The 20,199-nt window shown below is 44.1% G+C and overlaps 1 protein-coding gene across 6 annotated transcripts in view; it reads left to right on the plus strand.

The window, feature by feature from the left end:
* LOC118216495 (nuclear factor 1 X-type-like) overlaps positions 1-20,199 on the plus strand; it is a 114,391-nt gene that overhangs the window by 47,527 nt on the left and 46,665 nt on the right. For 5 of the 6 annotated variants that reach the window (XM_035397697.1, XM_035397696.1, XM_035397698.1 and 2 more), the window contains one exon: positions 15,686-16,217. In XM_035397697.1, coding sequence (XP_035253588.1) covers positions 15,686-16,217 — 532 coding nt within the window. Of the gene's footprint in view, positions 1-14,596; positions 14,794-15,685; positions 16,218-20,199 lie in introns of those variants that run through there. The other variant, XM_035397701.1, reaches the window with a different exon arrangement.

Genomic DNA, 20,199 nt, shown 5'->3' on the forward strand with positions numbered 1-20,199 from the left:
ATAATCTGAAATGTCTTTGCTGCTGCTCACAACCACATAATATTATTTATGCCATTTGCGATGGATGTAGTTCCTACACCATTTTAAAACAAACACACATACTGCATGTGCATGCATGGATAGATGGTCTGGTAAAAATACAATTCTGCGTCTGCATTGATGCAGAGTGAAATGTCCAGTGTTGTATCAGCTCTAACAAAGTACATATGAACCATTTCACTGTGTGTTCAGCCTATCTGAAGGATGTGTTCTTGGTGCAGTGCTCCATTGTTCAAAATGCCTTACCGGGGTTATTTTCACCTTTAGGATGAGCCTACAGATTAGAAGATACATGTGTTAGAGGGAGAGTTGTGATGCCAGCGCGGAGTTGGTCATTCTTAATGTTCTTAATGGTTATTGGCACCGCCGTCAGAAGAAAAGACTACGCGAACGAAATCTTTTGAGAGAATATCTGGAAGGCTCATTATGGCCTGTGCTTTGCGCCTGGACGGTGTGGATTCAGCGCCGTTACGCAAACCCACCCACCGCCGCCCGCCCGGACACCAATAATTAATCTCTTACTTGTTCCGGTTTGCCTTTTTGTCTACTTATTGCTCGTATGCGCGTGTTTGGTTCGTATTTGGTGGCGCGTTTACAGGGGAAAGGGCATACAAATTGGCATACTGTGCGTTGGCATACTGGCATGCACGCACGCCCGGGTTCCTTACCCTCCGGCCGTGCGTTGGGCATACGAGTCTCGTGCCCCCTTTTCACGCCCGTCTCGCAATTCTCGGAACGACGGCTCTAGTCCAGCCCGCGTGGAGCCTCCACTGCTTTCGAGGTGCCGAGTTTCTGTTGCTCAGCAGCCCCAGGGTACACAACTGGGAGGTTCTGAGGACCACGCGACGACTGTACCGGCGAAACCTGTGACTTTATAATTATGTGTCAGATTTGAAGAAGGCGGGCTTTGTTTTCTTTTGTTTATAAAAAAAAAAAAAAAACGCAAGCTGTCACGTGTCACGCAGCACGGTTGATCCTATCTTCCGCTCACAAAGGACTCGGAAGGGAATTATAGTTTTATTTTATCGGTACACAGGCAAACACGTTTTATACTGTCTATGTAAAGAATGATATCAATTTTACCGACAACACTAACGATATCCTTTATAATCGTCCGCGTAAAAATCTATCAAATTTGGACCACACTTCCAATAACGAAATGAAAGAATTTTTTCACCGCTGAACGGAGAACGAAATGGATCATTTGAAAGTTTAAGATTAAAAAGTCCCAAAATCCTTCATTTTTCTTTTAGCGCACTATTGCTGGTTTTTGTTTTGAACGAATCTCTCTATATACGTCATTATATTCTCATGATTTAATTGAAATTATTATGCCAAAATGTGAGAATGTGGAGATCACAACGTAATTAAATAGATCTTTCAGAGTTGTTGAGTGTTTCTAACGTCTCTATTTTGTATTTCCGTTTGGCAAATTTTCAGTTTTGGAAGTTTTTTAAAATTCGGTTTTCCTTAAAATATATTACATTTCTAACTGGATTTAAATGTATTTAGCCAGTAGCCTACTTCGTAGTCGATTAATGTAGAGTGTGCAGTCACAGGACGCTTTAGGCGCAACCAAGTTCTCTTTTTTTATTGTAGGGCCTCTTTAAAGTTTATCCACATTTGCGCTTTTATTTGAATAAGTTGGATGGAAAAATTAATCCGTTCAGAATGAACAGATTTATTTTCTAAACCTGGGTATATCGATTCTTGCCTTAATCTAAATCCCTCCTGTCGAATCAAGGCTGCTATCTAGAGTGTGTAGAACAATGTGTGACTCATCGCCAAATGGTTGTAAGTCCGTGGGCTTTGGAAATACTTGAGTTCCAGGAAAATTCGTCTGGTTTTTATCAATGGGCGACCGCAGTAAATTGCACAACTCTCCACGTATATCGCTTTAGTGCAATCTTTTCAAGGTTTATTTTGTTTTATTTTATTTTTATCCCCTATCCTGAATTATTCACCAAACCACCCTTGCCGGTAATTAACGCTGACAGGCTAGACCGTCTGAGAGACCTCACTGTTACGTTTTTCTTTCACCAATAGTGGAATTATTAAACGGAATCATGGTGACTGCGGACACGAAAGACAATGATATCATTTTGGCTCTCGAAATTAATGGAGAGGACGAAACAGTGTTCTCCCACTTTGTGTAAAACGCCTACCACACAAATAATGCATTAACTCACAGCCTGTTTTTTTAATTATTATTTTCGTTCCTTTATCATTTTCATTATCATTTTTTTACACCAGGTAGGTAGGCTACTCGAATGTAAAGAACATTTTGTGTTGTTTAAATGTGAAAGATAATCAAATTACCTTTCCCTTAGCCGCCCTCGATACTTTACTTTTCGCTGACACTCGAATATCACTTGGCTTTGTCCTAACTTTGAATAAATACACCAATCACATTTTTTTTTTTCGTTTCTAACGCTGTTATTTATTTTCCCAATAATCATTATATGACAATAACATTTTATTATTAATGTGTAGGCCTACTGTTAATGCGTTATTCGGTCGCTGAAATTACCCAAGCAAGTCCCGAGTAGGCCTACAAACGGAAGAACGTAATGTGGTAGGCTATAATCGAATCTGAGATCTCGTTAATGCCAACTGCCATTTGGTCCACCTCAATGGGCTGACAAATGAAACGGTTAAAGTTAAATCACTATTGGAACTTAAATTAATACAAATTATTGCATGTGATTCTTTTTGATCGCTTATTTATTTAAATAACCTGTATTTTATTTAGCGTGACTGTTTGAGTAGAAATAAGAAACTTTTTTGGCCCTGCTACCTGGGTAGGCTAGACTATGCGAAAATGTAGTCCCTTGGGAGAGCCTGAAATTCTCTGAGCGGTAACAGCCCAACATTAATTTGCTGCGGGCTACTTTTCTTTGCGTAAGACACGCATTTCCTGTAATAAAAACCGTTATCGCCTTAATTTTTATTTTTAGAAAAGGGAACTGACGTTAAAAATACATCTGAAAGACTGATTTGAAGACTAAAAACCTGACGTAACACTCAGTTCTGCTCTGTTGCTGTTCGTGGTTCTTACCACGTATTGATGCTGCTTTGATTTTGTAGCAAAAACAACCTCCCTCAACATCGGAACACCGGCACAAGTATGTGTATTTAAATCGACTAAGTATGCATTTGCCATGATAATGTAAGTATATTCTAAATGCCCCAAACCATGTATGCTATTTCAGACACCCTTCAGACTACTTTTTTATTTTATTTTATGTTTTACAATGTAGGCTATATACCTATAGCAGTAGTCTTAACTTCCATTACATTGGGTTCATTTCGAAAAGAGGACTTAACCGTTAACGTTAACGGCTGAACACGTAAGTTTAAAAATGAAACAACAACAGCAATACAACCTATAGCGGAATCGTTCGCATATGCCTACAAGCACGCGGTGTCTTTGAATGTGCTGTCCCATTCGTTGATTGGTAGGCTACACCCAAAAGTCAGAGGGTTTTGGGGTTTTTTTGTTTTTTGTTTTTTTTACCGGTCGTGTTTTTTGACTTGTAGGGCCTAGTCCTTTTCATTGGTGGACCTATAGGCTACCTTGTCTGCTCTTATATAGGCCTATATCAGTAGGAGTTAGGCCAACTGCCAACGAGTAAGCCTATATGGGCTGTTTTGGGCCTTTTCAGTTTATCCACAATGAAAATGCTAGAGGTTAGCTATAAGCGGGGGAAATATGAATGAGAAATTAGAATTTCGCCTGTGACACATGGTTGTGTAAATTAATAACGGGTAGCTTATTGTACTGACTGGGAAACATCACATATTTAGCTACCAGAATAGTGTCGCCGTTTTTTTTTTAAAAATGGAGTGGTCTGGGATTTTCATTCAGACAGAAATGGTCTTGTTTGTTTCGCGGTTGATTCAGTGAAATGTCCGTTGTTAATTCAACGTTTGAATTGTTTGTGTCCGTCGAGGAGTGACCACGCGCAGGCTTATGCTGTGAGAGTGCGTACCTGCTTCCGAGGAATGATCACTTTGATTGCTGTGAACTTTAAACCTCTCGGTTAAGTAGCATATCGAGTTAATATAGACTCTAATCATTCATTTATTGCTGTATCACGAGTGACGTCTGGTCATGTATTTCCATTGTTGCGCGTTATTTTATAGAGTAGGGAAACATTTCATCACCATTATCAGTGGTCTGAGGACGTGCGCTAAATGTGCTTTACCCTGATGCAATGGTGTCTACACTGACATTGAAAAGTTAAGGACGGGACATGTGTACTTTCCTTTAATGCATTTAATGCATTAGTCGCTTAGTTCAATTTTGTAGGCCTACGTTATTTCATTTCATTTTAAGTGCGCGGTGTATATATATGTTTTTTTTTTATAAATGTAATTGTAAAAGTTACGGAGGTCGTATTTAATGAGCAAGCACCATTACATCATAAGCCTGTTATTGTCACTTTACAATAACATAAAGGAAACATGGTACTATTAGTTCTAGCAGTACACACAATACAGTAGCTGTAAACATATCAATTCATATAATGACCAAACTATTTGGATTATCAAAAACAGTTGGACGATCTGCAGGTGTTTGTTTGCTATTTAATAGCTGACAAAAACAGTCGGTTGTGTCATTTTGCGTTTAAGCAATGAAGTAAAACGAAATCTTTTCATTCCAGAAGGAGATGTTAATTTCACTTAAAAAATTAAAATAAAATAAAAAACTCACCCGCGCGACCGAAGCTCGAACGAACGAATGTGTTTGGTGAATTGTTTCAGCGTAATTACAAGCAAAAAAAGTTGCTTCCTAAAGGGAACACATTTTCGTAGTCGTTATTGAAAGGCAATGTCAAATGCCTTTGCCGGGAATAACATGAGGCGCTGATTCTTAACGAGGAAATAATGTTGGACCGGTTATAATCATATCCATAATTTAAAAATATTTGTTATTGGCGCGCGCTTTCATTCTGAATAGCCTATTTGCTTAAAATAAACAGCTCGTGCTTAATCGCTGCTCTGTTCTGCCCCTCGTTTTAAACCCCTCCCTGAAAGAGTTAATCCGCAGTTGGCAGACTTAACCAGTGGGTTTTAAATGGACGCGTTTAGAATAAGAAGGGCCCCGAAAGGATTCCTTTATGTTTAAGAACGGTAGTTTTTTTAACGGTTTTTTTAAACGTTTTTTCCCACTTCATGAACCAATTGCTGAAATTAGGCTATAGGCTATGTTTATTAAATGAATCGTCCGAGTTGTAGCAATTAATAAATACTAAATGTTTAATATGAGCAACCCACTGAAAGCGTGAGTCGTCACGAGTTTTGGCAAATTAAGGAGGCAAGCCCGTTGAAGTAGCCTATTGCTAGCTAGACAAAGAAGCCTTTCGTGGTATTGAAAATGGCTCAGCTACCCCCCCCCCCCGATTATAACGGGATTTTACATAGGCCTAAAAAATATATTGGTGTCTAATAAAGTGGTTGCAAACTAAGTACAATGCAGCAGAAAGATACTCTCGATATTAAACTCAAGAAATTGAATAAGTGTTATACCTGTGTGTGTGTGTGTGTGTGTGTGTGTGTGTGCGCGTTATATTGTTTCAGACAAATCTGTCTTCTATCACTATGAAATAAAGGCTGCTTAAACTCTGCCAGGCATTTTCACGGACACCTCTACCTGAAAAACATCGTTCTCATCGGCCACAGGCCTCGTAACTCAAAGAGCTCCATCCGAAATGAAATCATCAAATTTAATTCCCCGGTCATTACAGCCTTCTAGCCGATCTATGTTCACCTAGGCCAGTTGCCATATTCTAGCTCAATTTGAGCATGATATATATTTTTTATATATATCCTCTTTGTTTTATTAAAATCAGGCTCGAAAGTAGGCTACCAACTAAATCCCGAACAACGTCGACTTGTAAATCCAACAAAAGCCATGCAAACTACAGTGATGCCAAAGAGGCTATTCATAAAGACTGCGATAATAGGTTATTTCTAAAGATAATCTGGACTTTATGAATTTATTTTTAAAAAACTAATAATTTTTGTCTCACAAGTTAGACCATTACATTGATATTGGAAAGTGCATTCGTTTTTTCATAATACGTTACGTGGATATGGGCTATGATTGTAGGCTACTGCGCATAGCCTAATATTAACTTTATATGCAATTATATTATTTTTTGTTTGAGACGTTCTTTCAACACTTTAGCTACAAAGGTATTTTATTTTTGAATGCAACTCCTGAGATTAACAGTATTTTCCCCCCCACGTCTTTAAATCGCTCTGGAGCGTCTCGAAGAGCTTGTGATGTAAGGTACTGGATACGTGATGCCTGTTTTTAATAGTCCTGTGTGTCAGTTAAAATGAAATGTGGTTTAATTGGACAGAATGTTTCCTTTTCTCGACGTCGTGTATCCGAGTTTCCACACATACAAAAAAAGAAGAAGATTATGGCAGATTAGCCTACCTGTAATTTTAGACTGACACGGCACGGTATGCGAGTCGGCCGAATCCTGGGTGTTTCCTCTCTGTAGTATATTCCGAGTCTCAATATAAATGAAAGGAATGGGCTAAATAACTTTGATCTGAGTTTTCTGTCAGTTTAAGATGTCTTGTAAACTTGGTCTTTCATAGAATTGGTGAGAAAATATTTCAGCAGGGTTTAACTTGCCAGGCCGAGGATTGAGAAGAAAGCCATTTATTTGTTTGAATTGGGGGGAAAAGTCATCACTGCAACTTTTGTTACTTTCATTAATTTAAAACCAAATTTGGCCGATGCTGATAAAGTAGGCTCTCGTAAATGGCCCGTACATGAATGCGGTTTGGAGCGCTTGCCAAACTCTTTCCTCTCTCCTCGGTTCGTTCCTTTCCCCCTCCCGTCTCCTGGCAGCCCTATTACTGCATCTATCGCTTTCTCTTAAGTGCTCCGGAAAAAGAAGAAAAAACTCACAAGTTGCCGCAAGTTTTACATTGTCTGGCAGAGAGGTTGGTTGGGCCTGCTTATATAAGTCTTCTTTCCAGATACGTGTGCCTTTTCTGATCAAATCTTGCCCAGTTGTAGTTGAAAGCTCATTTTCAAAAAAAAAAAAAAAAAAAATCATTTGCAGTGTTTCGTGGAGGTAAATAGTGTTGTACCATGGAGAGTTAAAGGCGTGATTTTGTTCCTTTCTTGCTTTGAGGTCATAACGGAACGCTGCTCTTCAGTATTAGCCTACTGCGTTTATACAGTAAAATATTGTTACAGTATACCTATATTGAGGCGGCATAATTGTAACAGCTGTTATATTTATACAGACGAGGGTTTTTGTTGATTTTTATTTATTTGTGGAAAAATTCCCCGCTAAAATTGACTTAGAAAACCATACTTTTAGAGGACAGATGACTGCTTAAAATGATGTGTAATTTGATTTATTCTCAATAGAATAATGCCTTATATCCGAAAATTACTTCCGGAACAGGGTTTTACTGACCTCGATCAAAACATTTTTTTTTTTACATTTGTCGAATTGCTCCGTTCTTTTGGCACTCGATGGAGAGCTGGATTGCTCGTGTACACACCTGGAACGGCTACTGTCTGCAACAGCAGTGTAGAAAAAGTTATTGATCGCGTTGCACTTATACCGACTCTCGCACATACGATGCGATTATACATATTTATGTGGCATGTCGGGAAGAAATGTTGATGTTTGATTAGATGTTTTCGATTATAAAACGAGAAGTGTTTGGTATTTTCGGTTGGGTGTTGCTCTGACCCTTGTTCAGATGTGCCTAACACGGTTGGCGCGGAAGGGGAATGTGTATGTCGTCGGCATGTAGATATACAGTAAGGTGAGGCGAGAGGAGAAAGATTAGGATAAAATGCTGTTGAGTTTGCCTCTAGCGAATGGGCTATGGCTGTGTGCGCTGCCGAAGAGGGAAATTTATTGCTCCCTGCAGCAGCATGTTATTTTCTTTCCGTATCATTTTGTTTTAGACTTGCTGAAAAACCTTTGGCAGCTCCTGGAATTTTTTTTTTCTTTTTCTTCTTTTTTGTTTTAGGTTTGTTGTGTCCTTACTTTTTAACGTTGCATAGATTTTTATTTTACTTGTTTTTACTGGCAGGCCTATTGTCCGTGCAGGTGTGAACTTCTCGCGAAAACAGTAAAAGGGTGGAAGTGTTTTTAAAACAGATATCTGTTGTTTTCGGTGCGATCTCCTTAATGTGGAAATGGCTTTTCCGAGCTGCATTCCCCCAGTGTTCCTGTTGTCTTATGTTGGGCTGTTATTGTGTTGCCTTTGTGAAAAGTCTCTGCTTTCTGTTGGAAAAGTGCTGCCTCCCCTACACAACAGTTCACTCCTCTCCTAATGGTACTAGTAATGCTAGCGATAGCTGTACCAGCATGCGTTGTGGTAGTGGTAATGCTATTGGTAATGGTGGCGGCAACCGTTGTGACAATGGTAATCCAAATGCTGGCGCTAACTGTACCAGCAAGGGTTATGGTAGTGCTGGTGGTAATGCTAATGCTAATAGTAATGGTGTATTTAACAGTTGAGGCAATGACATTCATAATGGTAGCAGCAATGGCAGTGCTAACTGTACTTGCCTGGGTTCCGGTAGTCGTGGTGGTAATGCTAATGTAAAGGCAGCGGTAACAGTTGTGGCAATGGCATTCATAATGGTAGCAGTAATGGTCGTGGTAACCGTGGTACGGCTTGTAGTAATGCTAACGGTAAGAGTAATGGTCCTGCTAACTGTAGCAGTGAGGGTGTGGTAATGCTAATGATAGATAAATCGTCCAGGCTGAATAAGCCCTGCTCTCTTTTTTAAAATAACCCTTTCTGCTTTCTGCCAACTTATTTATTAACAGTCCGAGGGTGATTTGCGGTGGTGGCTTTTCTGAGAGAGTTGTTTTTAATCAATGTTAAAATGAATGACCACATACCTTGTGCGTGAAGCAAACCATTCAAGACGCGTGTGACAAAAAAAAAAAACCGGCCAACAAATTCTTGTTCTGCCAAATGTCCTGGTGTAAAGCAGGGGTGGAATGGATATAACAGAAATGTAGTAAGGGTTCTATCACAACAGATGAAATGGGTTGACAGTTACGACTGTTATCAAAGATGCAATCCACCATTAAATAATTCTTTGCTACGCTATTTTTGGACGTCATTAAAATAAATGTTTCCTGCCTGCTGATCCTGTGAGAGATTTTATATGTGGCACCTGTGAACTGTTACATTTATATTTAGGGTTGAGAGGGCATTGTCTGTGGGATTAGTAAAGAAATATAATATAAAATGTGTTTAGGTAGTACATATGTCAGGCTCATTGGGAAAGAATAAAATCAGTGGAATGGGCTAGTTTGTGCTTATTTTTAATAATGAACATAAAATTTAAATAATTCAGCTCTGTTCTGTAATAATAATTATAATCATAATAATAATCCAGATCACAAATGGGTAGCATTTGGGTTTGGGTTCTCCTCTGGTGTGTAAAGTGCATCTTTTCATTGGACAGAATGTCAGTAAGGAGATTATTGCAGAAAGAAAATATCACCCAGTCGAAGCTTGAGGCTCCCAACAGAATCACCCTGACCACCACCCCCCCCCCCCCCCCCCCCCCCAAAAAAAAAACCCATATGAGAATCTTTCTTCTTTATTCTGGATCAGAAAGACACTCTGTTCATTTAATCTGGATCAGAAAGACTCCCTGTTCCTTTAATCTGGATCAGAAAGACTCCCTGTTCCTTTAATCTGGATCAGAGAGACTCTCTTCTCCTTTAATCTGGATCAGAGAGACTCTCTTCTCCTTTAATCTGGATCAGAGAGACTCTCTTCTCCTTTAATCTGGATCAGTAAGACTCTCTTCTCCCTTAATCTGGATCAGTAAGACTCCCTGTTCCTTTAATCTGGATCAGAGAGACTCTCTTCTCCTTTAATCTGGATCAGAAAGACTCTCCTCTTTTAAAATCTGGATCAGAAAGACTCTTCTCCTTTAATCTGGATCAGAAAGACTCTTCTCCTTTAATCTGGATCAGAAAGACTCTCTTCTCCTTTAATCTGGATCAGAAAAACTGTCTGTTCCTTTAATCTGGATCAGAAAGGCTCTATCTCTCCTCTTTCTCGAAATTCCATGCTTTGGTGCCTTAATTTCTCCAGCTGCTTGCCTGTTCTTCTCATCAGTGATTTCAGTGCTATTATTTCCGCAATAGTCTTACTTAAAGTGTCTGTGTATGTGTGTGCATGTCCTGTACTGTACTGTATGTGTGCCTGCAGTGTGCATGTGTGTATATACAGTTAAATAAAAACATTTTGGGACAGTGACACAGTTTTTGTTGCTTGCTTTGGCTGAGTACATCAGCACACTGGATTTGAAATAAAAATAAATAAATATGATGTCAAAGTGCAGACTGTCAGCTTTAATCTGAGGGGTATTTACATCCATATCAGGTGACCCATGTAGGAATTACAGCCCTTTGTGTAGATAGTCCCCCCCCCCACCATTTTGTAGGAGCTAAAGTAATTGGACAAATTAGCATGATCTGAAATAAAGCCATCATACTTGGTCCTTGTGTACAAGTCATGGGCGTTCAATGACTTCCTGTTGTCTGTGACCCATAGACATCATCAGATGCTGGGCATCTTCCCTGGTGATGCTCTGCCAGGCAGGCCTATACTGCACCCATCTTCAGTTCCTGTCTGTTTCTCGGGCATTTTTGCTTTCAAGCTTCTCCTTCTGCGAGTGAAAAGCAAAGTGTTTATATACGTACGTGTGTGTGGGTGTGTGCACATATACGAACGGGTGATAAATTAAAGGAAAAACCCACATAAAGTGCCTTAGTAAGGCGTTGGGCCACCACGAACCACCAGAACAGCTTCAGTGCACCTCGGCATAGATGCTACAAGTCTCTGGAACTCGACTGTCCCAACACGTCGGCCCAAAAGGTGTTTAGTTGGGTTGAGATCTGGTGACTATGGCGAAGGCCATAGCATATGATTTGCATCATTTTCATACACGTCAAACCCATTCAGTGACCCCTTGTGTTCTGTGGATGGGGGCATTGTCATCATTGGAAGAGACCACTCCCATCAGGATAGAAATGTTTCATCATAAGATAAAAGTGATCGCTCAGAATAATTTAGTATTGATTTGCAGTGACCCTTCCCTCTAAGGGGACAAGTGGACCCAAACCATGCCAGGAAAATGCCCCCCCCACACCACATAACATAGCCACCAGACCCCCTCACTGTAGGGGTCAAGCTTTCTGGCCTGTACCATTCTCTTGGTGTACGCCACACATGCACACATGGTTTATGCACTGCAGCCCTGCTGTAACATCCCTGTCTATGTAGCTGTCGATGGACTGTTCTGGCTGACCCAGTCTGATCACGTCCTGCATTGACATTTTCAGTCACCTGAGGATGAGTTGCTCTTCTGCTTCTCCTCACACATCGCATTACGGTCATCGACCGTGCACTTTGACCACAGTTTCAGTCCTTATTTACCGACGTCTTTCCCATAGGTCTGAATGCAGGTGTCACTTTAGCCTCTGACGCATATGGGTGTGTGTTTGTGTTTGTGGTGTGTGTTTATATGTGTTTGCATATGTGTATAGGTGTGTGTGTGTGTGCGTATGCCTGTGTTTGTGGTTTGTGTTTATGTGTATGTGTATGTGTGTGCGTGTGTTTGTGTGTTTGTGTGTGCACATGTGTGTATTTGCGTGTGTTTGTGTGCGTTTTGATCCAGAAGGAGTTGACTCCGCAGTGACTCAGTAGTTCGATCTCAAGGAGAAAGCAAACGGAACCGAAGGGGCCTGACGTCGAGTGAAGGTCTCGTAGGCTGAGGCCGAGGTTCTCCTTGTTGTGTGAGAGGTTTTCAGGGAATAACACGCCGAAATAAAGAGATTACAGCACGACCCGCACCATCAGTTTGCTGACGGTTCTGGCATTCTGCAGGCCTTTATTGGAGCCTGGTTTCAGGGTAGTATTTTACCGGCTGCATGGATAAACAGTGGTCATGACTGATTTTTAAAAAAAAAACCGGAGGTGAAAATAGCTACCTGTAAGGAAATAGTTTCTGGTACTGTGGGGTGAGCCATGACTTCTAGTCAGCATCTTTACGTATATAAAAAACACTACTGCGAAGGATTAACCGTCCGGCCTGCGAAACAGGGGACATTTTCACAGACTATACACAGTGTGTATTATGACTGCGGGTGTGCACGCGCCGATGATGTATGTGTAGCAAGGAACTGGGCGATCCAATCAAACCTGTTGTGGGTGTGTTTAAACAACGTGCTCTGTGTGGTTTTTTTTTTTTCTTTTTGTGCTTTGCATACTGCATGTGCATGTGGGAATTATTGTGCATGCACGTGTGTGTGTGTGGGTGGGTGTGTGTGCATGTGGTGGGAGGTATGTATGAGCGTGAATAATTGTGTGGAGGGAGACTGTTCGTATTTTCATGCGTGTGTATTTGTATATATGTCAGTGTGCATGTTTGACTGTGACTGTGTAACTGTGTTTATATTTTATATGTGTGAGTGAATGTTGTGTGTGTGTGTGTGTGTGTGAGTGTGAGTGCCTATGTGGCCACATGTACCTGTTTTTATGTATACATGATTGTGTGCCTGTGGAAATGTGTGTGATCGTGTGTGCATGTGAGTGAGTGTGTGTGTGTGTGTGTGTGTGATCGTGTGTGCATGTGAGTGAGTGTGTGTGTGTGTGTGTGATCGTGTGTGCATGTGAGTGAGTGTGTGTGTGTGTGTGTGATCGTGTGTGCATGTGAGTGAGTGTGTGTGTGTGTGTGTGATCGTGTGTGCATGTGAGTGAGTGTGTGTGTGTGTGTGTGTGATCGTGTGTGCATGTGAGTGAGTGTGTGTGTGTGTGTGTGTGATCGTGTGTGCATGTGAGTGAACTGGATGATTCTTTGTTTTTTTGTCGTCTTTCGGCAGTGTACCCCTCTCGTAAGGTCTGGTAGATTCAGTCAAAGCAGTCTAACTTTGGCCAGTGAAGTGGAAGAGTAGCAGGTGCTAAATAAAGACAGGTCTTTTATGAGCCCTTTTAACTGCCAGTGTAAAGATTCAGAAGAAAGAAAGCAGCCATTGTTTTTGCCAACTCCAAAAATGTAAGATTGAAGAAAACCAAACTCCCGTACCAGTCAAACAAGGTGAATCTTTGTGCATTAAAAATGAGGGACTTGTCTTTTGATTGCTGTAACAGTTGTACCAATGAGAGACACTTTCATTTGAACTATAGGTCTTAAAGCTGTTTATTGCGTGTGTGCGTGTGCGTGCGTGCATGTGAGTGCACGTGCGCATGTGCGTATGTGTGCACTTGTGTGTGTGTGCACGCGTGCATATGCGCGTGTGTGTGTGCACGCGTGCACGCGTATATATGTGTGTGTGTGTGTGTGTTGTAGAATAGCTGGTCCTACAGTGATGTATTTGGGGTCTGCCCCCCCCCCCACCCTCTTTGTCAGTGTGCTGAGTGTGCTAGCAGCAGCTGGTTTGAGGGTCTGGTGGGATTTCGGGACTGTGTTCTCATGCCACGCAGTGCCAAGTGGGTGTAACGGGAGCCCCCGAGCGGGGGGAGGGGGGGGGCGGACTGGGAATGCGTGGCGGTTAGATGGAGGCGATGGCGGCTGCGCTCAGGACGAGGACGATTGCGGGGGGGGGGGGGGGGGGGTGTTTTGGCGATGGGCGTACGTGAAAAATTAGTACCCTTTGGACCTTGCCCGCTTGCGAGATAGGAACTTGTAGATTTGGCAGATTGTGTGCTGTCAGACCAACTGCACACCGTCTCTCTCTCTCTCTCTCTCTCTCTCTCTCATACTCACACCCTCGCTTCGCCACCCCCCCCCCACCGCCCGCCCACCCCCCCACCCCCCCGCCCCCCCGCCTCTCATTTCCCTCCTCTTTTATCTCTCCCAGAGAAGGCATTGGCTGAGCTGCGGGCGCCTCGGTGCCAAATAGGTGGGCCCTGCCGCACTTGGCAGGGACTCAGGCGATGGTTAGGGAGAGCGCGCGGAGCGGAGGAGGACGGACGAGAGCGAGAGCGAGTCGGAGAGAAAGAGAGGAAAAAAAGAAGCCGCACTCGGGCTTGCCAGCGGTCGCACGCGGTCTTCCAACGTCGATTCAGTTCTCTCCTTTTTTTTTTTCTGTTTTTTGGGCCGTGCGGCTCACCCCCCCCATCCGTCCGTCCGTATTTCTCTCTCTCTCTCTCTCTCTCTCTCTCTCTCTCTCTCTCACCCTCCCTGTGTCTTGTGCAGGGCCCCCAGATCTGAGCAAATAGCAGTGCCATTTGCCTGCTTTGCCAAGGATTTTTTTTTTGTCTTTATTTAGAGTTTTTTTTTTTCGTTTTGGAAAGCGCGTACAAAACGTGTTTATTTTAAGTAATTCGATTCCTTTTTTTTCTTAATCGAAGTTTTTTTTTTTTTTTTTTTTTGAACAGGCACCCTGTGTGTCCTTTCAGCTTTTTCTTTTTCTAATTTTTGTCTTCCTGTTTTTGGCACCACCAGCGATCTTATTGCTGGTGCCAGTGCAGAACCCCCCCCCACCCCACCACCCCCCCACTTTGACAATCTTTTTTTAACTTACCTTTTTCCTTTTTTTCCTCCTCTTTCTTAACGCTTTTTTTTTGTTGTTTTCCTCTGTATTTTCTATCCAGCTTTAACAACACTTTTTTATGGGACACAAAAAAAACTTGTGCAGGATACAATTTTCTATTTTTTATTTTTATTTTTATTTTATTTTTACAATCGACGTGCTCAGTTTATGATGAAAGTGCGAAATGGTAACTACCCGGCTCAGTTTGTATCTCTCGATTCTGACGGTGTGTGTTGTTGTCTTTTGCGGTGTTTGCGTTTATTGTGAGCCAGCTACGGCCGGGGGAAAAGGAGTATATTTGGATAACTGTGTGGGTTTTTGTTTTGTTTTTTTGCGTTGTGGGAAATTTGGTGAGGAAAGGTGCAGTGTGTGTGGTGCGCCTGTCAGATCGTCTTTGTTATTTTGGGTTTTGGCGTCGGTGCCGAGCCGTGAGTAGTTTTAGCCAGCGTGGGACGGCGAAGTGGCTCTTCACTGCTGTGTTTGACACCCTTGGCCCGAAGCTGATCGGAATTCATTTATTAGTTTTGTCATAATTAAATTTGTGTTTAAAAAAAAAAATTCAGCGGTTTGAGGTGTCCTAAACCTTTGTGGCACCAGGGGCTGATGATGCGTTTAAAAGAAAAAAAAACTCAAAAAACATCAAACGTAAAACAAACGTTTTTCTTGGTTTGCTTGTCCTGGGAAATGTGAATCATCAGTTTGTGCTCGTTTTTTGTTTCTCAAATATTTTTTTTACAAATTTTATGCAAATTATTATGAAAGGAAAGGCAGCGGCTTCATCTCACATTTCAGCTTCAGTATTTCAAACATTTAACTGAATTTTCTTTTTATTAAGTCTTTACAATTAATCGGCAAATATCTCCATTTCTATATCCTGAATTGTGTGCTGTGAAAAACTTAAAAAAAATTAATCAGCCAAAGTGTGTAAATATTTACATTTAACGATTACCTAGTCCATTGTCTTCCTGGACTGCTTTTTTTGTTTTGGTTACAGGAAGGAAGATTTTCTCCATTCACCCATTTTTATTTTTATTTTTTACTGATGATCTTCTTCTCTCTGCCCCCCCCCCCCACCGCAGGATGAGTTCCATCCGTTCATCGAGGCTCTCCTCCCGCACGTGCGCGCCTTCGCCTACACCTGGTTCAACCTGCAGGCGCGCAAGCGCAAGTACTTCAAGAAGCACGAGAAGAGGATGACGAAGGACGAGGAGCGCGCGGTGAAGGACGAGCTGCTGGGCGAGAAGGCCGAGATCAAGCAGAAGTGGGCGTCCCGCCTGCTGGCCAAGCTGCGCAAGGACATCCGGCCCGAGTGCCGCGAGGACTTCGTGCTGACCATCACGGGCAAGAAGGCGCCCTGCTGCGTGCTCTCCAACCCCGACCAGAAGGGCAAGATCCGCCGCATCGACTGCCTGCGGCAGGCCGACAAGGTGTGGCGGCTGGACCTGGTGATGGTCATCCTGTTCAAGGGCAGTCCGCTGGAGAGCACGGACGGCGAGCGGCTGTACAAGTCGCCGCAGTGCTCCAACCACGGCCTGTGCGTCCAGCCCCACCACATCAGCGTCTCCGTCAAGGAGCTGGACCTGTACCTGGCCTACTTCATCCACTCGCCAGGTCAGTGCCCGCTAAACGTGAAGGGGGGGGGGCGCTTCAGTCTGTGGTGTACTGGCTGATTTACCTTTTTGCATTTTGCTTTCAAGTCTTTATGTTTTGTTTTGTTTTTTTACATTTAATTCCTTTTTATTTTTACCCAAAAAACTTTTTTTTTGAAATGAAGGGAAAAATTTGCTGTGTGTGTGTGTGAGTGCGTTTGTGCACACATATCTGAGCACACGTTTGTGTGCACTTGCTTGTGAGCGTGCATGTGTGCGCACGTGTTTGTGTGAGCACGTTTGTGTGCACGTGTGTGAGCCTGCGTGTGTGAGCGCATCTGTGAGCGTGCGTGCATGAGTGTGTTTGTGAGCATGCGTGTGTGAGAACGTATGAGAACATGCTTGTGTGAGTATGTTTGTGAGCGTGCGTGTGTGAGCGTGCGTGTGTGAGCGTGCATGTGTGAGCGTGCGTATGTGAGTGTGCGTGTGTGAGCGTGTGTACGCGTATGCGTGTGTGAGTGTGTACGCATATGCGTGTGTGAGTGAGTGTGTGTACGCGTATGCGTGCGTGTGTGAGTGTGTGTACGCGTATGCGCGCGTGTGTGAGTGTGTGTACGCGTGTGTGTGTGAGTGTGTGTACGCGTATGCGTGTGTGAGTGTGTGTACGCGTGTGCGTGTGTGAGTGTGTGTACGCGTATGCGCGCGTGTGTGAGTGTGTGTACGCGTGTGTGTGTGAGTGTGTGTACGCGTGTGCGTGTGTGAGTGTGTGTACGCGTGTGTGTGTGTGAGTGTGTGTACGCGTATGCGTGTGTCCGTGTGAGCGTGCGTGTGTGAGTGTGTGTACGCGTATGCGTGTGTGAGTGTGTGTACGCGTATGCGTACGTGTGTGAGTGTGTGTACGCGTATGCGTGTGTGAGTGTGTGTGTGTACGCGTGTGTGAGTGTGTGTACGCGTACGCGTGTGTGAGTGTGAGTACGCGTACGCGTGCGCACTGTGCTCCAGGACGGCGGCTCGCCCGGTGCTGGACAGCAGGACGGGTCGCTGGCCCGGGACCAGGTCCTCTGAACGGCGAGCGGCGCGTTTCTCCGGGTTTCTCCGTCTCTGCCCGCGTGTGGCCTGGCGCCGCCGCCGCGCGCACTTTTAAAAGCGTTCCCGCGCCCGCAGAGCTGCGAGACACATGAGTCACCTCGGCCTCGTCCCCGCCACCGCCGGACTAATGCACGTTTTTATTTCCGTTTTTTAAGCATTTGTACTTCACTCAGGGAAATACAATAATATTTCTGTTCTTCACTTTTTTTTTCCCAGAATTATAAAATAATTATTACTAGAGGAAAAAAATATAACGACGGATCCTTTAGCCAATGTTCTGCTTAGGCACCTATCTTTTTAAGCCGTTTATTTTTAAAAATATATCACAGCATCCACAAATTGGCTCTTTCATTTTTCACCAGTGTCCTGGTTACAGTTCTGAACTGCAGATTTAAATATTCAGTTGCACGAACGTGTGGTAGCCTGTGTTTGCACTAAGAGACAGCGGTAAGCCGTAACTGTTCTGTTCTGTTCTGGACTGTGTCGAGAATAAATGTGGATTAAAAATATTTTGTTTCATGTTGCCGAACATTTGAATTTTTGGTTTTATTGATGGAATGTTCATACAGTTGTGCTGGTTAGTTGCCAGTTGGTGGTAGCGATTAGCTTTGGTGAAAGTGCCTGAACATTTGGCATAAAAGTGTTTGCTTTTAACAGTATTTATTTGAGTGCATTCATGTATATATATATATATATATGCATGCATTGGCAGTTTCAAGTTAAACCTATATTATATCAGCTCAGTGCACTTTTAGCACAGCATAGCACAGCTCAGTGCTCCTTTAGCACAGCATAGCACAGCTCAGGGCACCTTTAGCACAGCATAGCACAGCTCAGTGCACCTTTAGCACAGCATACTGTAGCACAGCTCAGTGCTCCTTTAGCACAGCATAGCACAGCTCAGGGCACCTTTAGCACAGCATAGCACAGCTCAGTGCTCCTTTAGCACAGCATAGCACAGCTCAGTGCTCCTTTAGCACAGCATAGCACAGCTCAGGGCACCTTTAGCACAGCATACTGTAGCACAGCTCAGTGCACCTTTAGCACAGCATACTGTAGCACAGCTCAGTGCACCTTTAGCACAGCATAGCACAGCTCAGTGCACCTTTAGCACAGCATAGCACAGCTCAGTGCACCTTTAGCACAGCATAGCACAGCTCAGTGCTCCTTTAGCACAGCATAGCACAGCTCAGTGCACCTTTAGCACAGCATACTGTAGCACAGCTCAGTGCTCCTTTAGCACAGCATAGCACAGCTCAGTGCACCTTTAGCACAGCATAGCACAGCTCAGTGCACCTTTAGCACAGCATAGCACAGCTCAGTGCTCCTTTAGCACAGCATAGCACAGCTCAGTGCACCTTTAGCACAGCATAGCACAGCTCAGTGCACCTTTAGCACAGCATAGCACAGCTCAGTGCTCCTTTAGCACAGCATAGCACAGCTCAGTGCACCTTTAGCACAGCATAGCACAGCTCAGGGCACCTTTAGCACAGCATACTGTAGCACAGCTCAGTGCTCCTTTAGCACAGCATACTGTAGCACAGCTCAGTGCACCTTTAGCACAGCATACTGTAGCACAGCTCAGTGCACCTTTAGCACAGCATAGCACAGCTCAGTGCACCTTTAGCACAGCATAGCACAGCTCAGTGCACCTTTAGCACAGCATACTGTAGCACAGCTCAGTGCTCCTTTAGCACAGCATACTGTAGCGCAGCTCAGTGCTCCTTTAGCACAGCATAGCACAGCTCAGTGCACCTTTAGCACAGCATAGCACAGCTCAGTGCACCTTTAGCACAGCATAGCACAGCTCAGTGCACCTTGAGCACAGCATAGCACAGCTCAGTGCTCCTTTAGCACAGCATAGCACAGCTCAGTGCTCCTTTAGCACAGCATAGCACAGCTCAGTGCTCCTTTAGCACAGCATACTGTAGCGCAGCTCAGTGAACTTTTAGCACAGCTCAAGGCACTTTTAGCACAGTTTGGCTGGCCCAGTGTGCTGTGGTTTAGGGCACAGTTTTGCCCAGTGTTCAGGGCAAAGTTTTGCTCAGCGTGGGTAGCACCAGTGTGCTGTGGTTCAGGGCACAGTTTTGCCCAGCGTGGGTAGTGCCAGTGTGCTGTGGTTCAGGGCACAGTTTTGCCCAGTGTGGTTAGTGCCAGTGTGCTGTGGTTCAGGGCACAGTTTTGCCCAGTGTGGTTAGTGCCAGTGTGTAGTGTGGTGCATTATTTGGGCAGCGCAGTGCCCGCCCCCTGTGGGTGGAGCGCAGTGCTCTTTATCAGGGTTGGCTAATCTGCCGTGTGCCAGCGCCTTTATCTGGCCTTACCCACCCCGGTGCCCATCAGCGCCTGCTGCCCCTGGCACTGCCCATATCCACCGTGTCCCAATGCCTTTATCTGGCCTTACCCACCCCGGTGCCCATCAGCCTCTGCTGCCCCTGGCACTGCCCATATCCACCGTGTCCCAATGCCTTTATCTGGCCTTACCCACCCCGGTGCCCATCAGCCTCTGCTGCCCCTGGCGCTGCCCATATCCACCGTGTCCCAATGCCTTTATCTGGCCTTACCCACCCCGGTGCCCATCAGCGCCTGCTGCCCCTGCTGCTGCCCCTCAGAACTGGAGGTGCCACGGTGCCCCTCCCCCCCCCCCCCCCCGGCCCACTGCTGTTTACATACTCTCCAGCTGCTACTGTACTTACAGTTCAGGCATTCAGCACAAGCTTTCAGCCAAAGCTGCACACTTTTAAGGTTGCTAGAAAACCGCCGCTAGTGCAACAGATAAGAAAAACTTTCTCTGAAAATGGTGAATGGCAAGACGTAGGTGAGGAGAGCGAAAAAAAAAGGAGGGAATGAAGAAAGAGACACCTGTCCAGAAAGAGAGCAGGAACATCCCCTCCCCCGGAGTGTTTATGAGAGTGGGG

The sequence above is a fragment of the Anguilla anguilla genome, chromosome 17 (genome assembly GCF_013347855.1).
Source record: "Anguilla anguilla isolate fAngAng1 chromosome 17, fAngAng1.pri, whole genome shotgun sequence".
NCBI classification, from domain to species: Eukaryota; Metazoa; Chordata; class Actinopteri; order Anguilliformes; family Anguillidae; genus Anguilla; species Anguilla anguilla.